The 19,210-nt window shown below is 34.3% G+C and overlaps 1 protein-coding gene and 1 long non-coding RNA gene across 23 annotated transcripts in view; one reads left to right on the top strand and one right to left on the bottom strand.

Annotated features, from left to right (window-relative positions):
• Positions 1-2,593, bottom strand: part of LOC118764356 — a 28,053-nt gene extending 25,460 nt beyond the window's left edge. Inside the window, exons 1-2 of the long non-coding RNA XR_005000184.1 lie at positions 2,583-2,593; positions 2,368-2,374 (exon numbers count right to left, since the gene is read on the bottom strand). This is a non-coding gene — a long non-coding RNA (uncharacterized LOC118764356). The remainder of the gene's footprint in view (positions 1-2,367; positions 2,375-2,582) is intronic.
• Positions 1-19,210, top strand: part of LOC115214490 (dual specificity protein phosphatase CDC14A) — a 292,683-nt gene that overhangs the window by 89,383 nt on the left and 184,090 nt on the right. For all 22 annotated transcript variants that reach the window (XR_005000182.1, XR_005000181.1, XR_005000179.1 and 19 more), the window contains exons 3-5: positions 3,368-3,460; positions 9,318-9,400; positions 18,094-18,160. Coding sequence is in view for 15 of the 22 variants with exons in the window: in XM_036505015.1 (XP_036360908.1) it covers positions 3,368-3,460; positions 9,318-9,400; positions 18,094-18,160 (243 nt within the window). In the remaining 7 variants the exon portion in view is untranslated. The remainder of the gene's footprint in view (positions 1-3,367; positions 3,461-9,317; positions 9,401-18,093; positions 18,161-19,210) is intronic.

Here is a 19,210-nt window from a genome sequence, read left to right as displayed (position 1 = left end):
TATATTCTCAAATTGAAAACCTGGCCTGAATGCTTGCAATGGAGTGAATCTAAGTCACCCACAGTGTCATAGAGGTATTATGAAACTAAAACAGATTAAGTGTGCTACTCTCTTAGGCCATGGCTGAATTTAAATGCAGAAAGTCAGAACAAATACCACACGGTATCCAGTTCAATGTTCTTGCATTTCTGTCAGTCCCTCATTCTAGGATGGTACTTTATTTTTGATGAAACCTGAAAAGATGAACGATAAAGTTGACCTGAGCAGGATTTAAACTCAGAATGCAGAGAGGCAGAACAAATATTGTGAGGTGTTCGTTCTATCAGACATTCAACCAACTCTGTTAGTTTCCTGCCAGTTATCTATGTTTATTCCCTCAAGCCCAAGAAATGTATTAAAAGTTAGTACTTAATTCTGGTTTAATGATCTTAGTCCTGAGGAGTTCCAGGATAAAACACCTGTCTATTGTAGCCATTCCCTGGTGATCTAATATCTCTCCATGACATTCATTTAAAATAGGTGAATAATTCAAATGCACAACAAAACGTCTGCAGCCTATTTGAAACAAACAGTTATGACCTAATTCTTTTCTAACCTAAAAAATCCATGGATTTAGTACTTATCTGTAGTTTCTGTGGTGTTAAGCAGATAAGAGATTATAATTTAATTGACGAGGACGCTAGTGTGTGGCAGATGGCTTTCCTACAACAGGAATTGAGCCTTGTATTGAAGACCAACAAATTGGTATTGGAGAGCACAGAAATGAACTCTCTCACCTGCAGTACCTACTTTAATCTTGGTGGATTGTTAAGAGCTAAATGTTCTGACTATAGATACAATATTATGTTTGTGATATGATGTGAATCACCAAACACGTTACTGGCACTCAAATGATATAGCTCTCAATATCTTCCAGATCTTTAAGCTGATTCATTCATTTGACTCACACCAACATATCTAAACTTGTACGCCAGTGTGGAATGCAGTATTGAGTATATAAGTTCTTGATGTGTCAAGTCCACAACTTAGTTTTGATTACTGCTTGAAGCTATTTTAATTTATTTATGCCACCAAGAATTTCACTTGGGCAAGTTTTTAAAATGTTTGAGAGCTGGGAGTTAGTATAACAATTTAAATCATGATAATGATTTTACTGTCACTGCCCATTAAGTTAATGATAAATAGTGTTGGTTAATCCTAAATTAGCCCAGGATGAGCAGATCTCTGATGAAAGCACCAGCTGTGACCAGCCTGTGTTTTTTTTTTCCTCTTTCAATAGAGTGTGATTTGGAAAAAGTTTGGTTGATACTTTTAGCAGGATGAGAAACTGTGTAGAGATACCCTTATTTAATGAGGAATTTGACTCCATGTGCTCTGCTCATAATTGTCTTCTCATCATCGTCCTTGAGGCAATTTTTCAGGAGTTCAAAAATAGTTGTCCTCAAGATAACTAGAATGTAAATTTGCTAGACCTGTCTAAGAGCAGCAGGAAAAGTTGAAGTGTATAAGAATGACTTAGAATTAAAATAAGGATGAACTATCAGAACATATCCTGTAATTTAATAACATAATGATATAGTATCCACTATTTAACTTATAAACTGCTGAAGATCAGAAATTAATTATTGACCACACTGTAAGACAAGTGTTGCTTTGAACTTGGACACTTGTATATCTTTTTCTTTTTTTCTTGTTCTGGAATTCTATTTAAAAAAGGAAACCAAAATATAAATGTTTTGCTAAATCACTCATCAAAGCAGAATATAATGCATGTGAATATAGTTTGTATTTTAATAAGCTTAATTCATTGGGTGTTAATTAAAAATCTATTTTAAGTGAATTTCTAATCCATCTTCTGTTTTGATTTTGTATTTCATGTAATAGAGGTTATTGATAAAAGTCTCAACAAGTACATAGACCTCTGTTAATAATAATGATAAAAACATTGTGTACAGTGCTCAGGTGCACTACAATGTTAATTGTTTGCATCTATTTATATGTTTGTATGTTTCTATGTCTCAGTGAGTGTTTGTGTGTACACTTCTATAATGTATTTTTGTACTGTGAATGTGTTTGTTAATATGGTTGTATGTATATGCATGCCTCTGTTAACGTGTGTATGTTTCTACAGCTTGAGAGACAGATATTATATCTGTCAAGCAAGGTTATATAGATCTACAGATTATGAGCTCAAATTCAGCAAGCAAACACCTAGAGTAATTCCTAAAGATACAGGTGTCCACATTTGACCCCAAAACTAACAATATTCTAAATTTCTATCACTTGCAACATATAATGTATGGGCTGCTTGTACATAGGAAAATGATAGGATGGTCATGGCTGGAATACTTTTGATCACAGACCTACACATGAACTAACAAAGAAGCTGTTATGTGGTCATTTGACTTGCTATAAGCAGTAGCCAAACTTGTTTGGATCATGCACTGCTGTCTTAAACAAATGAAAGACATTTTGAATAGTCAAGGCTGAAAAACTTTTGATATGTTTGTTGAACTAGGATTGATCTGAGTTGAACAACATCCATAAATGGATTGTCACAAATTTCAATGACGAGTGTTCACTTATTTGATCAACTCAGCTAACCACTCATTGCATTTACATGCAAGTGGTTGGCTATTTTGTATATACATGTATCCTCCAAGCAGAATCAACATACGACCACTTATGCGAGGCTGAACCGTTGAACTACAGGCACAATACAACCAGTGGCCTTCCACACAATTTTTATCTACCCAGTTTCACTCACAGGTTTGGGTTGATCTGAGGCAAAGGTAAAAGACTCTCAAGATACCAAGAAATGGAATTGAACCTTGGACCTCATGATTGTGTAACAAACTTGTTAACCCTTCCATCCTGCACCATACACATAAAAATACACGTTTATTATTGTTTCTTTCATTGAAGCGATTTTGTGAAAATGATAGACTAAATTCCTTTGTGTATTTAGTTTAATCCTTCTGTATTGTATAATTAAATCAGGGTACAGCTGACCTCTTTTTTTTTTATCCCTCTAATGTAAAATAAAATAATTATCAGAACAGAAGCTCTTTTTTTTCTCTGTCTTAATTCACCTTTTTTGAAAATAAGTGTAAGATCTGAAAATGTTATCTAAAATATACTGTGATTTTATCCAGGAGAAATACATATCTCATCTGCATTAAAACCATGTAACTGGAGTTATGCACTAGTTCAAATGGTGGCTCTTTTAAGATATTTATAATTTTTATGTTAATATTTGCTTGTTGGTTTATGTGACTGCACACACCATCCTTTCCTTCCATATTTGTTTGCCTTGTATCAGTCTTACAAAATAGTCTAATATGTTTATTTTACATTTTTGTTTCAGTCTACCAACCTTAGCAGAAAGAAGATAATCCACTACACCAGTTTAGATGGTCGCAAGAGAGTGAATGCTGCTTTTCTTATAGGTTCTTATGCGGTAAGGTTTACCTTTGGTTCTTGGACTGAGAGCATCAGTAAGAGAGGAAAAATATAGAGGAAGGCTGAGGAAAGCTAGCAAATGCAGGTGGAGTAAGTGAGTGAGTGAGAGAGAGAGAGAGAGAGAGAGAGAGAGAGACATTGTGTGTGTGTTACTATGTTTGAATTGTCCTGATCCTATTTGTACAAATAAGAGAGTGACTGGTAATGGATGGTTTCTGTAGTTAAATGAAAGCTGACATATTTAATGTAATTAGCAAAAATTGTCTAATTATTAATTAAAGTTACATGCATAGTAAACAGAAAGTAAATCATTAGCTTCTATGGTTAATTCTGATCAAGATAGGCAAAGAAAACCAGTTCTTTCCAAAATTCAAAGGAATTAAAACTTGACTGAAGGCAGCATGAAAAATAGCTGATTAAAGAATTATTTGTCTTATTTCTGGCCATGGTGCCCTCCTATATCTTTTAAATGTAGTACATTGTCTTATCCTAAATTTAATCACTTAAACATTTGGCTCAGTGAGATTTAGCTGCTGATATCAATAGAAGTGACCAGATACAAAATGGATTAACACCTCATCCCAATTCCGCTTATGAGTTTGAATTTATTGAAAGATGTTTTTAAATTTTATTTTTGTTTTTGACAGATACATTTTCTGTATGTCTTAATTCAGTTTCTTCTTTGAAAGTTGGTGTAAGGTATTCTGGGAATGTCATCTGAAATAAACTGTGGTTCTATCCAGGTGGAAATTTATATCTTATATTCTTAAACCATGTAACTGGAGTTATGTACTGGCTCATGTGAGCCCTTTGGAGGCTCTTTTAAAATATTCATAAATGTTACTTTAACATCAGTTGGTTAATAATTGATTTTACAAAATGTTTGTCATTGGTAGAAAAAGAAAAAGTGAACAATTGTGTGTATGTGTGTGCAAGAGAGATAGAAAGAGAGTAGGATAGATAGATTGAAAGAGTAAACAAATGAGTGTGAGGCAAAGGAAATGTATGTCAGTAGATGGTAGGAACTGATTAAAGTATCATGGAAAAATAAGAGGAGGAAATATCTACAATAATGTTATGAGGTGGTGACTAAATGGTGGAAGAATAAAATTGTTATTCAATGAGAAATATATTAGTTTGCAAGTGCAAGCATGGCACTATCTACAGGCCTGCCTATCATCACAGCTATCATATGTTGAAAAGAGCCATGATGCTCCAAACAATGCTGTCCAGCAGCAGAAAAACAAAACCTGTCAAAGGGCAGTTGTACCCAGCATAAGATGAACATGTACCTAGTAACAAGACATAGTGGCATAGAGGCGCTTGTAAGAAATAATGGACCCCCTAGTTCTACTTAGAAGATCCATCTAAAAGACTGAAACCTCCACTGTCTTGTGGGCTGCCTTGGTTGTTTAAGATAAGAAGGAAACTCTAATATAAAACCTCACTTGATGATCCTACCAATCATTTTGATAATTTCTTGTCACTGGAACATAGTAGCTGATACTTAGGAAATGGTATTTATGTTATGCAAACATTTGTCACTCTAATCTCTACAAAGTACAGATACTTTCAAACACCACACTACATTATGTTTCTCATAACAACAACTATCTAATTCACTGAATTGTATGAAACAAAGAACTGAAAGACCCATATTATCCATTTTTGGCTTTCAAAGTCCTTTAGCAATGGGTTATGTGGTGAAGTATGCAAACTTGATGAGCTGGAAATACACATCCACAGATATGCATACTAGATGACAATGGATTTATTTTAGTGTTGCAATTTTCAATCTCAGTTAAAAGAATTAGGTGGAATGTCTTGTGTCTAAGAAGCCTTTGCTCACTCAAATTATTGGGAAGGGGATTATAAAAGGTGTACCAAGCATTGGTTGCTTGATAAGCTGGTCAGTTTACTATCATTGATTACTATTCCATTCAGCAAGCACAACATAAGCAAGCAAAGGATACATCTACAGATGCTCTGCTTGAATGTGTAATCCTTGTTGAATGATGAAAACTTCAGATGGCCTGATCACTATACTGTTCTTGTTGTAGCAGAACTTAACAGCTATCAAACCTGTTAACCTGTTACAAAGATATGTCTGCAATAAGAAAGTGGTTATATTGGTGGGTTTTTTTTTTTTTTTTCCATAGCACCAGCACTATAAAGCTTGTCTTGTCATCAAGTCTAAAGAGCCATTTCAAGCTCTGTGTTGTTGTTTGAATTAATTACCAATCAACTTACAGATTGTACTGTGTGCTTTTTGTAGTAGCAGCACTGTTGGAGATCAGTGTGTAGCTTGCAAAACAAAAAAGAAACTCCACGATGGTTGAAATAGATTTCTTGTGAGAGAATGTAAATAGACAGAGTAACAGAGCAAACACTATTGGGATAGGATTAATGGAGCAGTGGAGATGGTAACCAGAAGAGTAATGTTAGAGGCTAGTGAGAAGGAAAATGGGAGAAACTAAAGTGGTAATGGTAATGGTGTGAGTTAAGTATGTGAACCTAGTGTTGGAGGTGAGTCAGTCTACTTCTCATTCCAGTGTAGGTTGGATGATTTGTTAGAGTGCAAGACAGGTCTTATTGGAGTTACACTGGCTTATTGTTGAGAGAGAGAGAGTAAGGTCACTGTTTAGGGATGTGGGTTGTAGGGGGAAAATGAAAAGCAATGTCTGCAGGTTAATGCGCAAGAGAATGTATAATGTGTTATTTTGAGTATTTTTGGCAAACTATGTTAAATAATAAAATTACTGAATATTTGGAAAAGTCTTTAACATTTTAACATTCCAGTTGATTCCAGAAATTACAATTTGTACATACAAAATAAATTACATATGCTTGATGCCATGATTTCAAATAATTAATATTATTATTCCTAGTAGTAGTAGTAGTAGTAGTAGTAGTAGTAGAATGAGAGCTGTTAAAAATAAATAAATATTCAGTATGTTTATGAAAACAACAACAATATGAGTCCACATTATTTTCATGTATTTGGCAAATACTAGCGACAATGTCAGACATGTGTTGACATATTCTGGCCTCATCAGTGAAGGATAACCTTCATCATAATGAGTTCTTGTCTTCCACCTTTAATTGAAATTGAGAATAAAATTAGTTATTCACTACTATTGATTAATATGCTCACTATGTTATTTCTATAGAAATAATGCACCATGTATGAAATACAGGAGCTTTCAAAAGTCCCTTTATCATTAATATAAATTGGTTAACAACCAAAGTTAGAGGAAGTCAGGTTCTTAATATGTTTCTTTTTTCTCTCTCTTTCTCTCCCCCTCTCTCTCTCACATCCCTACCTCCTTACCCCAGCGTACTCACCTCCCTACTACATTCAGTAACCTGAGGTAATTGAATTAGGTATTGTTGGACATTTGAACAGGATTACCATTATATTGTGTCACTGTTTTGAACAATGAATATCTCTCGTGTTTTCGTAACAATATTTTTCTAAATTGTATATATCAAAAGACATTCACAGCAAAATATCAAAAACAGTATTAAAAATGTATATAAAAACATTGTAACTAAATAAAATATAAATATTCATACATCATTTAAATGCTAAAGGAACTTGTGAATCATCTGGTGTCTATTAACACTAATTTGTCTTCCATGTAGTATTTCACTCAGAGGTAAATTCTAAGTAAATAATATATCCACTCTTTGCATTTTGTTGTGCCTTCTGGGTCAAATGTTATTTTATATTGCCTCAATTCTGTTAGCTGTGTGGAATGGTACCAAAAACTTATTCAAAAAAGAGTACTGTCATAAAGCTGTAATAATCCAAGAGACCTCACAGACACTTTTTGAGATTTAGCAAATCTTCACTTTATTTTAGTTTTTGTTATAGTAATTTAGTATGATTTAATAGTTAGATTAAACTCTTTTCTGGGGTTTTAATCTAGTCAAGAAGGAGATAGGTACAAACAGGCTGAAGAACTCTTAAGAAAATATTTAGATTTATGTATTTGCATGAACCAATGGGAAAAAAATGTCAAAAAACCAAATCTTGAACCAAGTTTTGAACCAAACTTCAAGGGAATATTGATGATGTATATCTTGTGCTTACCATTTTCTTGAGAGTTTATTTCTGAAATAAATGTCATTGAATTGGTATTTTAGTGCAACTGACAAGCTTCTAAAGACACCTTTTAATGCTAAATGATATGTAGCAAAAAGTAATGAGATTGATAAGTTGTATCTATATTTAAGATACAAGTGAAATCAAAGATGGCATATATCTAACAGGAATCTATTTGCACTATGTATCTTTTTATTTTTTATTTGTTTCATTGCTTGTGTCATGCCAGACACTGCATCAAAGGGTTTATTTTATATAAAGTGATCCAACTACTTATTTTTTTAAAAGTCTTGTACTTACTCTCTCACTCGTTTTTTCCAAACTGCTTGTATGTATTTATTTTCCTTACTGTTGCTTAGCAGGTGCTGCATGAGAGAGAGTATATGCATTCAAAGGCTGTCTGCCCTGATCTCATATGTATGAGTGTATGTCTGTATGCACATCTTAGCTGCATGCTCGTTACACAAGAAAAGCCATTGCCAAAAAGACTTACTGAAATGATTCATTATTGATACCCTTATATGACTTTTAAGCCCAGTCAAAGTTTTACACATTTTATTTCATACTGCACAACTGTGCTGGCTGGCAGGAGAAACAGGTGCCATTGTGTGTATTCTCTTAACATATCTTTTCAGACCTCCAACTGAGAGGCACACCTTCCACATTTGATAAAAAAGAATGTTGTATATAAAATATAACCCCCCACCCCTTGTTATTGAATACATGCAAAAATATCTACACAAAGAAAATTGGTAGAACATTCCATCAAAACTTCTTTCAGGCCAGATTTTGTTGTTAGGGACAAGACAAGAAAAAGTATGAACTGTTACAGAGGTCAACTGCCCTGATGATGTGAATATCAATTTGAAAATCAAAGAGCAAGAAGATAACTATGAAGAATTGCTTCCAAAAATCCAGCTGCTATACTCAGATTATAAATTCATATTTATGCCTATAATAATTAGTGCACTTAGTTTTGTGAGTAAATTACCTAAGTGACATTCTGAATAATCTAGGATCTTCAGAAAAAGAAACCAACCAGCTAATCCGTACATTATAATTACAATCTGTAAGTGGAACAGTAAAAATATGCAAGACTTTTCTCAAATTTGAAATAGGAATTTGTTTTTGTTATCAACATTCCAATGATGGAGCTTTGTATGTTTGTTGGAAATTGGGAAGATTTCAAATAACTAAAAATAAAAACGAACATACATGCATACACACTCACACACATATACATATATAAGGTGGACTTCTACATAGTTTCTGGTGGCTAAATTCAACACACAAGGCATTGAATGGGGTGTAGATACCATGAAGTATGAGTGCTATTTTTGGTAGATATGGTGACAATCCTGGCATGTTACAAATGTCTGAGACCAAAACATAATTCAAATTAATTAAAAAAATTTTGGAACTCATTACAGTAAATTACCAAATCAGTGAATGTTTTTCTCTCAAAAGCTATATATTTTGACATTCATTCTATGATCTGGCTCAGTAAGGAAGTCTTACCAAATAGCATGCTTTTTTTCATCTTTTAATTTGGATTTTAGAATTGTCCCCCTTGACTTCCTTCACAAGAATTAATCATTAAAGCTAATAATTTTTCTCTTTATTAAGGATGTTTTTCTAATTAATTAGACTTTTGTTTTATCATATCAAATATGCTAGACCTCCCCTCCCCCCACCGAAGTTATTGTAATCAATTTAATCTTTCTTTTTCCTTTATCTTAACCTGCAGATTATATATCTGAAGATGACACCAGAAGAAGCATATAAACCTTTAGTTAGCAACAGTTCAAATCCCACATTTATTCCATTCAGGTAAGTCCGTATGAAAATCTGGAATAGATCATTATCATTATCATCAGTGTCATCATCATAACTATCTTCATCAATGTCGTTATCATCAGTGTAATTGATCATCATCCTCATCATCATCACCACTGCCACTACCAAAATTTGCATCATTATTAAGCTGGTGTTTTGAATATGAATTATTGCAAATGTAGTGGTGGTCTCAGACAGGTTAGTATCATAAGGGTTGATGATTATATAGTGCTGTCAAATTGTTTGTGAAACAAAAATATGTTGTTATTCTTGTGTTGGTAAATTCTGTTCTATTGTGTTAAGAAAAAAGTATATCATATTGGACAATGTAGTTCAGATATAAAAAAAATGGGGTGGTTATGGCTGGAATGCCTTTGAGCTTAGATCTGCTCAATCAGAGCTGACCCAAGACTGAACAACAACAGCAAAGCCTAAGAGACCTAACAAACAACTGATTTTAACAGTAGAGCTCAAGTAGAGCATCAGTGATATCTAATCATTATCATCATTTCCCCCTCTTCCTTGAACTGGCAAAATAGAGTAATACTTCTCAGTATTTTTCCATCATGTTTCTGAGTTCTAATCCTGCCAAAACCAATTTTGCCTTTCATCTTTTCAGGGTTGATAAAATGTAAAGTAGCAATGAAATACTGGGGATGAGAGTATCAATTAACTCATCCCCCTCATAATTGTTGGCCTTGTGCCTAGATCAACTTTGCCTTTCTTCCTTTCAAGGTTGATAAAATAAAGTACAAGTCAACTACTGGGGTCAATGGTACCAACTAACCCATTCTTCTTAAAACTGCTGGCCTTGTGCCAAAATTAGATAGAATTATTATTATTATTACTCTAATTAGGATTGACAGAATATTTCAGTGTTGGACAAAATGCATTATGGCATTTCTTTTGGCTCTTTATGTTCTGAGTTGAAATCACTGAGGTCAATTTTGCCTTTCTTCCTTCTTGGTTCAGTAAAATAAAGTAGCAGTTAAGTACTGGAGGCTATGGCTCCAGTACTTAACTGGTGATAGTGGTAGTATTGGATCAGCTGAAGTTAAGGGTAGTGGATTGGTTGAATCACCAGGCATCAGAATAAATACCTTGTGCATTCGTTCAGTTTCAAATCCTACCAAGATTAACTTTGGAGTTTATCTTGAAAGAGTTAATAAAATGAAGAGTAGCTCAAATACTGAAGCTAAATGGTATCAACTAACACCGGCCATCCCTAATGTCAGGCCTTTTGTTTATGCTTAAAACACTTATTGTTGATAGTAGATCATTGATCAAAATCTCATGTGGTATTCACCTGTATATTAGTCACTGATAAAATATATGACAGTAATAATGTATAGTCACTGATAATATATGTAGTAGTGACTATAGCAGTGTAACTTATAATTGCTAATAATACAGTTAGTGTGGTCCCGACCAGCAATTGCTGTCCAATGCCTTTACTATGTCTCAAAGTTTATAAAGAAACAAAAAAAAAAGACTTTTCTCTGAGAAGAAAATCTGAAATTTTTGTGCAAATTGAAAGATTTCTTGTTTAGTAAAAACATTTATTTTCTGTTTATTTCTCTGTATTTTAGCAAATGAAGGTGTGGTTGTTGTATGAAATGTGGTTTAAGGTCTGATAACGTAATGTATTCTGTTAAATGAAGTCAGGATAGATATAAATAAACAAATGTAAAGGCAACTTAGAATTGATTGCACTGAAACATTCATTACCATCGCTAAAATTAGCAAACTGGTAGAACATTAATAATTGTCAATATATTGTATAGATTCAAATGGAAGCCTGCATGTGCAACCTTTTTAGCATTCACAGACTTTTTGCTCAAATCCTGCATTTAACCAGCATGCCACTCAAACTGTTGTACACCCAGACTATTGGACACTAGAACTTTTCTCTACATGCACATATTTTCTTGCATTTCAATTATAAAATTTTATCATTTCAAAATCAGGGCACTCTTGCCAGCCAAGTTTGTACTCCTATGGTTTCAACATTTTGTACTGTTTACTACGCTTTCTGCTTTGCATGCGTTCTACTTGTTTATAAGTAGCACACTCAATTCTGCAAGTACTCAATTCTGCAAATACTCAATTCCACAAAGACAACTAAATTCAGAGGCGTATGTTTTTGAATGTTCTATATTTTTATAATATTTTTTCTTGTTGGCCGCTAGCATTATGCATTTCATGCACACGCATTGTTCACCTGTTTTTATTGCAAAGGTTCTGCTTTTGAATCTCTGCAATTTCTTCACACACACCCAGTTTATACACATTCACCAACAACAAAATACTTTTCACTTTGTTTGTCTGAAAATGCATATTTGTATGCATGCATACAGTTTTTCCTAGATCGTTTGTTTCTTTTTTTAGAAACTCTCTAGCAGGGGAGTAGTGTAGGACCTCATTTGGCCCTGCCTGCTTGAGATTTGAGACCGAATCTAGAAATTCTACCTAGCCATATGGGCTATTGTCCTGTCAAAAGGGAATGCTGACTATGCATTTTCCATTTGTCCCAGGAGCTTGGTATACCATTGAAAATTTAGATAAACAAAGTTTGACCGACATTAATTTAGCCATTGTTATAACGGTATATCCATCTTCCTAGCTAGTCTACACAATTATAAATACCAGCATTTTGTAAGGAAAAGGTAGTGAGTGAGACTGACTGACAGAGGGCAGGCTGACTGGCACAAACGAAATACCATCTCAACAGAACATCATAGAGGAACAGCTATGGAATCCACCAGCGATACGGTTGTCTTGTCCACCACTCTCTTACCTTTGTTATTCATTTTTGACAACATCACTTGATCTATTTAGTTATGGCTGCTAGAGTGATGGAATAAGTAAGTCCAACATTATCTATCCTTTTACAAGAAACTATAACTTTCAATACATAGAATACATTTTCATACATTCCTGCCAGCCAAACTTCATACATTCTTGCCAGCCAAATTTCATACATTCCTGCCAGCCAAATTTTATACATTCCTGCTAGCCAAATTTCATACATTCCTGCTAGCCAAATTTCATACATTCCTGCCATCCAAATTTTATACGTTCCTGCTACCCAAATTTCATACATTCCTGCCATCCAAATTTTATACATTCCTGCCAGCCAAATTTTATACATTCCTGCTAGCCAAATTTCATACATTCCTGCCATCCAAATTTTATACATTCCTGCCAGCCAAATTTTATACATTCCTGCCATCCAAATTTTATACATTCCTGCCAGCCAAATTTTATACATTCCTGCCAGCCAAATTTCATACATTCCTGCCAGCTAAATTTTATACATTCCTGCCAGCCAAATTTTATACATTCCTGCCAGCCAAATTTCATACATTCCTGCCATCCAAATTTTATACATTCCTGCCAGCTAAATTTTATACATTCCTGCCAGCCAAATTTTATACATTCCTGCCAGCCAAATTTCATACATTCCTGCCAGCTAAATTTTATACATTCCTGGCAGCCAAATTTTATACCTTCCTGCCAGCCAAATTTTATACATTCCTGCCAGCCAAATTTTATACATTCCTGGCAGCCAAATTTTATACATTCCTGCCAGCCAAATTTTATACATTCCTGCCATCCAAATTTTATACATTCATGCCAGCCAAATTTTATACATTCCTGCCATCCAAATTTTATACATTCCTGCCAGCCAAATTTCATACATTCCTGCCAGCTAAATTTTATACATTCATGCCATCCAAATTTTATACATTCCTGCCAGCCAAATTTCATACATTCCTACCAGCCAAATTTCATACATTCCTACCAGCTAAATCTTATACATTCCTGCCAGCCAAATTTTATACATTCCTGCCAGCCAAATTTCATACATTCCTGCCAGCTAAATTTCATACATTCCTGCCAGCCAAATTTGTACTCCTTTTGTTTAAACATTTTGTACTGTTTGCTATTGTTTCTGCTTTGCATGCATCTTATTTGTTTATAAGTAGCACATTCAATTCCCTGAACACTCAATTCCATCAAGACAACTAAATTCATATGCATATGTTTTTGAATGTTTTATATTTTTTCTCATTGGCCACTGGCAATACACATTTCATGCACACGCATTGTTCACATGTTTTTATTGCATGGTTTCTGCTACTGGTTTTCCTTTTGAATGTCTGCAATCCCTTTCACCAACAATGAAATACCTTTTACTTTGCTTGTTCTAAAATGCGTATTTGTATGCATGCATTCTTTCCTAGATTGTTTCTTTTTTTTTTTTCGAAACTCTCTAGTGAAGGACCTTGTTTAGCCCTGCCTGTTTGAGATTTGAAAGCAAATCTGGAAATTCTCCCTTGCCATACAACCTATTGTCCTGTCAAAAAAGAAGGATGAGCTATGTGTTCTCCACTTGACACTTGACCTGTGCTGGTCAAGGAAAGGTCAGCCCTTTGTTTAGAATTTGACCTACATTAATTTAGCTATAGTTATATTGGTACACCCATTTACCTAGCTAGTCTACATAATTATAAATATGAGCATTCTGTAAGGAAAAGGCCATGAGTGAGAATGACAGACAGAGAGATCCTGACCATCAACAGACAGAGGTACCATCATAGACAGACAGCTATGGAATTCACCAATGATACAGCTGTCTCGTCTGCCACACACTCTCATACTCCCTCACTTTTCAGTTCAACAACATCACTTGATCTGTTTAGTTACTTCTACTAGAATGACAATGACTAGTTCAATGCTATCTACCCTTTTACAAGAAAATATAACTCTCACTACCTTGTATGCTTTCCGACTTTTTATACATGCCAGCTTGTCATGGTTTGGCTTTAATTGTATGTAATGGTGGAAATGAATATGTTATCTACAACTTCGGCCACTGTCCTGCTTTGTTGGAGTCAGCATCAGCATCTTTATCTTCACCTTTAACATAACACTACCATTACACACACTTATGAGCACAAGTTCCAAATTTCTGGTGATACTAACAATATTGCCATGTACTTCTACTGGAGGAACGATTATGAGAAGACAAATGACTTTGTTACCTTGAGCGAGGAGGAAATGCAAGAGATAGCAAACAAGAGACTTGTTCAGTTAAATTATGAATCTTGTTATTGAATTCCTCCTGGAAAACAGATAGTTCCATCAATAATGATGAAATAACAGGGGATTTTCAGAAGCTTGTAAAACTGGAGAAGAAATGTTCATGATTCCATCAGCCAATTGTTGGGTGGAGCTATGCCCCTTGACAGTGATCAGAATTGCTTGTACATTCTTGGGGAGCCTAGGGAAAAATAGTTGTTTCATCATATTTTCATGAATAGGATTGCTTCCAGCTAAATCTCTCATCTTTTAAAGCAACTGAGAAGCATGCTTATCACCTAGAGTGTCATTATACATTAATTGGTGGTATTGTTTCTCTTTTGAAGATGTACACCATAAAATGTGTGCTTTCAAAGACAAATATAATGGATTATCTACAGTATTGGTAATAAGATTTTTGCTTCACTACTTATAACTGGAAGCAAAACACTGACCAATAAATGTGATTGCCTGACATCTGAAGTTATATTATTGGTGGCGAAATTTGCTTCTAATTGTAAGAACCATATGTCTACATCACCATTAAATTGTGGAGAAATGAATGATATGGAAGCTTGAATTGGTAATGTATTAGGACTTTCAGCTGCAATTGGAGATACTGGAGAATATGCCATGATATGTAAGTCATCAAAAAACGAATTGTACCAAAAAGAAAATTCAGCAAATACAAGTGGCTGATCTGACTGCTATTTTCAGCACACGATGTAAACGACATTATCAAAAACACTGGAGGAGCAGTAAGGAGTAAAAGATATGTGCAAATTTTGTCTTGCAGTTGTGGCTTGGAAAGTGTAAAAATTCCTAAAACAGGTTTGAGAAAAAGTTTTCTGACTGGAAAAAATTTTTAAAGTATGCCAGATAATGATATTATAACATCTTGGTTCCCAAACTGGTGTCTGCAAAGCAATTTCAGGGGGCTTGTGAAAGGGTCACCAATTTTCAGATTTATAATGTTCAAAACCCTAGATTTTCTGGTTTTAGCTAAAACTGGAACCATTGAACATGCACGCATTACACAGAACCCCTAATTTACATGTTAAAAAACAACCTTACAGATAGAATGCATTTGATGCAACATGTACAGGGCATACATGCACGTACATGAATGCAGGTGTCTCTCTCTGGCTTTATCAATCGGTGCGGGGGTATGGGTGCAACAAGTCTAAACAGGATTGAAAATTGGCGGCGTAACAGCCCAGAATATTCCCCTACCCAGACTATACTTGGGGCTAGTCTGGGTTAGCCCAGACTATACCCCCTCCAGACAAGCAGGCCAGAATATACCCCTGTCCAGACTATGCCCCATGCTTGCAGACAAATAACATAGATGTACCACAGGACATATAAAATTTGATATTACTTGATGAAGAATTAAACGTTATATGTAAATTTCGATTTAAATGTAGCAATTTAGAATTGTCAAATGCAGAATACTTTAAAATGTACCAATATAAATCCAACACAAATGGCCACATTTGCACGAATCTGAGCTATGACTCACCAATACAGGTGCACTGTGCAACATGCACTAATCGTCAATTTTTTCCAATCTACCTATACATTGGGTTTATATTGGTACATTGAATATTTGCATTTGATAATTCTAAATTTTTATGTTTAAATCGAAATTTACATGTAACTTTTAATTCTTCATTAATTGATATCAAATTTTGTATATGTTCTGAGGCAACTTTTGTAAGTGAGGTACATCTGTGTTATTTGTCCACAAGCATGTCTGGACAGGGGTATATTTTGGGCTGGCTGTCTGGTGGGGGTATAGTCTGGACTAGCCTAGACTAGCCCCTAGTATAGTCTGGACAGGGGTATATTCTGGGCTGTAACAGTGGTTATAACAATGGCTCATTGATGACATAGTCTTTAAGAGTGGTTTATGAAGAGGTTGCGATTTGTTTTCACCATCACACATTTATAAACACCTATATTTTCAACATATTTATCATCGTGAATTCATTCTTAATTTTACATTTTATGTTTGTATTAAGCATCAGTAAATAGGGACCTAATAAGCCAATAAAAGGCAAGCCAGTAGCACTGTCAGAATGGAAACATTTGTTCTACATAAAATACCTAGCGACTTTTAGTTGAACTTTTTTAAAGTAGCTACAATGGTAAGAAACTTAACTTGAGTCCAATTGAGTGACTAAAATGAGGATATTGAAGTAAAACAAAATTAATCAATTTCAAAGTAACTTCTGCATGAATAAGACTTGTCTTGTTTTGAAAAATATCTTGTATATATATATATATATATATACATGGGTTGGACAAAATAATGGAAACACCTAGCATCTTAGCATGAAAATTTTTAGATATCTATAAAACCATCAAAAGCTTATTCTGAGTTCAAATTCTGCCAAGGGGTTGATTAAATAAGTACCAGTTATGCACTGGGGTCGATGTAATTAACTAGACCCCTCCCCCAAAATTTCTAACCTTGTGCCTATAGTTGAACGGATTACTTTGGTAGGTGACAAATATTTTTCTTCTGCAAAATGTTGGTTGCCTATATTTCTTCAAAAAATTCTATGGCTTCATTGATCTTATGTCGAGATCACCAATTTTTAGCGAATGGTGTGGTTGTTGTATGAAATGCAGTTTTAGGTCTTCTGTTAAATGAAGTCAGGATAGATATAAATAAACAAATGCAAATGCAACTTACAATTGACCACACTGAAACATTTATTATCATTGCTAAAATTAGATACAGCAAACTGGTAGAACATTAATAATTGTTAATACATTGTTTAGATTCAAATGCTCATAAAAATGAAGAGAAAAGGTTAGAAAAACCTGAAGCATCAGATCAAAAGTTCTAGTTAGAATTATGTTCAAATGTTGGAAAGGCATGAAACATAGCATCAAGGATTCCAGTTAGAATTCTGTTTGAGCTGAAGCTGCAAAGTGGAATCAAACTGCTCTCACATCAAAGATCCCAAACCATTCAGCAAAAACTCACCTCCCTCTGGAATTAATGGGCAACATTCTCTCATTTTATAGCTGATGTACAGATGCTAGGTTAGTCCATCACGTCGAGGGGTGGACAGTCCAAGCAAAGCTAAATGGACCTGACCATCATGTGGTGAACCAAAATGGGTAGCTAAAAGTAACAAGCCACTATGAAGGTAGCTAAAGTTCAAGAGTGATCTTGCTACTGCTACAGTATATTTCCATGTGATAGGGTGGCGAGCTGGCAGAAACGTTAGCATGCTGGGCGAAATGCGTAGCCATATTTCGTCTGCTGTTACCTTCTGAGTTCAGATTCCGCTGAGGTCGACTTTGCCTTTCATCCTTTTGGGGTCGATAAATAAAGCACCAGTTACACACTGGGGTCGATGTAATCGACTTAATCCGTTTGTCTGTCCTTGTTTGTCCTCTCTGTGTTTAGCCCCTTGTGGGTAGTAAAAAAATATGTATATTGCCATGTGTTTTAATTATAATTCAATTATTGTATTGAACATTTTAATGATATAACAATCATTATTTTGTTTTCCTTGATTAAAAGATTTATGTCTTATTTTGTTTATTTTTTTTCATTTCTTTCTGTCATCATTTTCTTTTAGAGATGCTTCCTTTGGATCAAACAGTTTTGATCTCCATTTACTTGACTGTCTTCAGGCTGTTAGTAAGGTATTGTATAGCAATTTCTATTGATACAAATTTTAATTACTCTCTCATGATACCTTCATTTGTTTGGCCACACATTAATGGCTTTGACTGTGATGTAATTTGTATGAACAAACTGTAGGACTTCAAAGATTGATATTTTAAAAATTTTAATGTCTATTGAATATTTTAAATCTGAAGATGAAAAGAAGAGTACCAATGAACTACCTACATTTCTCTAGATTAAGGTATTATGATAGTAATGAAGTTCTTTTGCTTTGCTTAATGTGACCATTGCTTAATTTTAATTGCTATTTGATAATGACTTGAGAGAATAAGAGACAAATAGCAGTCCAGAAAGAATGCTGTGTTGAGGTTGTAAAGATAGGGAAACATATATATAATACCTAGATATAAGGGGAGGACAGACAAATGTATCAAATATAAGTATTAAAAAGAAAAAAAAGGCAATACTTTCTGAACTATGATTGGCTTTAAGTATTGATTCTTCAAATCTCATTAAGTTGAGGAGACTTCAATTTCTTTATAGGATAGATAACATTCACGTAATATCTCAGACAACATTCCCCAATGATTCTTTGCACCTATTCTTAATTGTGTATTTTCCTACTTGAAAGGAATTAAACTCATGTCCCTCTTCATTAGTTCTACCACAGAGTAAAGAAATTAGCTTAAGCAATGAACTAGACACAAGAGAAATTACTAAATATTTTATATTAAATATGACAAAGTTTATTAGAGAAAATTATGAATGGTGGTTGAATCATTAGTGTTAACCTTAATGCCTTGTAGTAGTTCTTCCAGCTCTTTACATTCTGAGTTCAAATTCTGCTTGGGTCAGTTTTGCTTTTCATCCTTTCAAGTTTGATATAATAAAGAAACAGTCAAACACTGGAGTTACTGTAATGAGAAATGTTTGATCTTGTGTTTACATTAGAAACAATTATTATTACGAGAGTGTCAAATGGCATAATTAGCAGAGAGTGAATGAAATACTAGTGATATCTTGTTCTATCCCTTTACGTTTTGATTTCACATCTCACCAATGTAAAC

This window comes from Octopus sinensis, linkage group LG7 (assembly GCF_006345805.1).
Source record: "Octopus sinensis linkage group LG7, ASM634580v1, whole genome shotgun sequence".
Taxonomy (NCBI): domain Eukaryota; kingdom Metazoa; phylum Mollusca; class Cephalopoda; order Octopoda; family Octopodidae; genus Octopus; species Octopus sinensis.
This window is presented reverse-complemented; position numbering and strand designations above follow the sequence as displayed.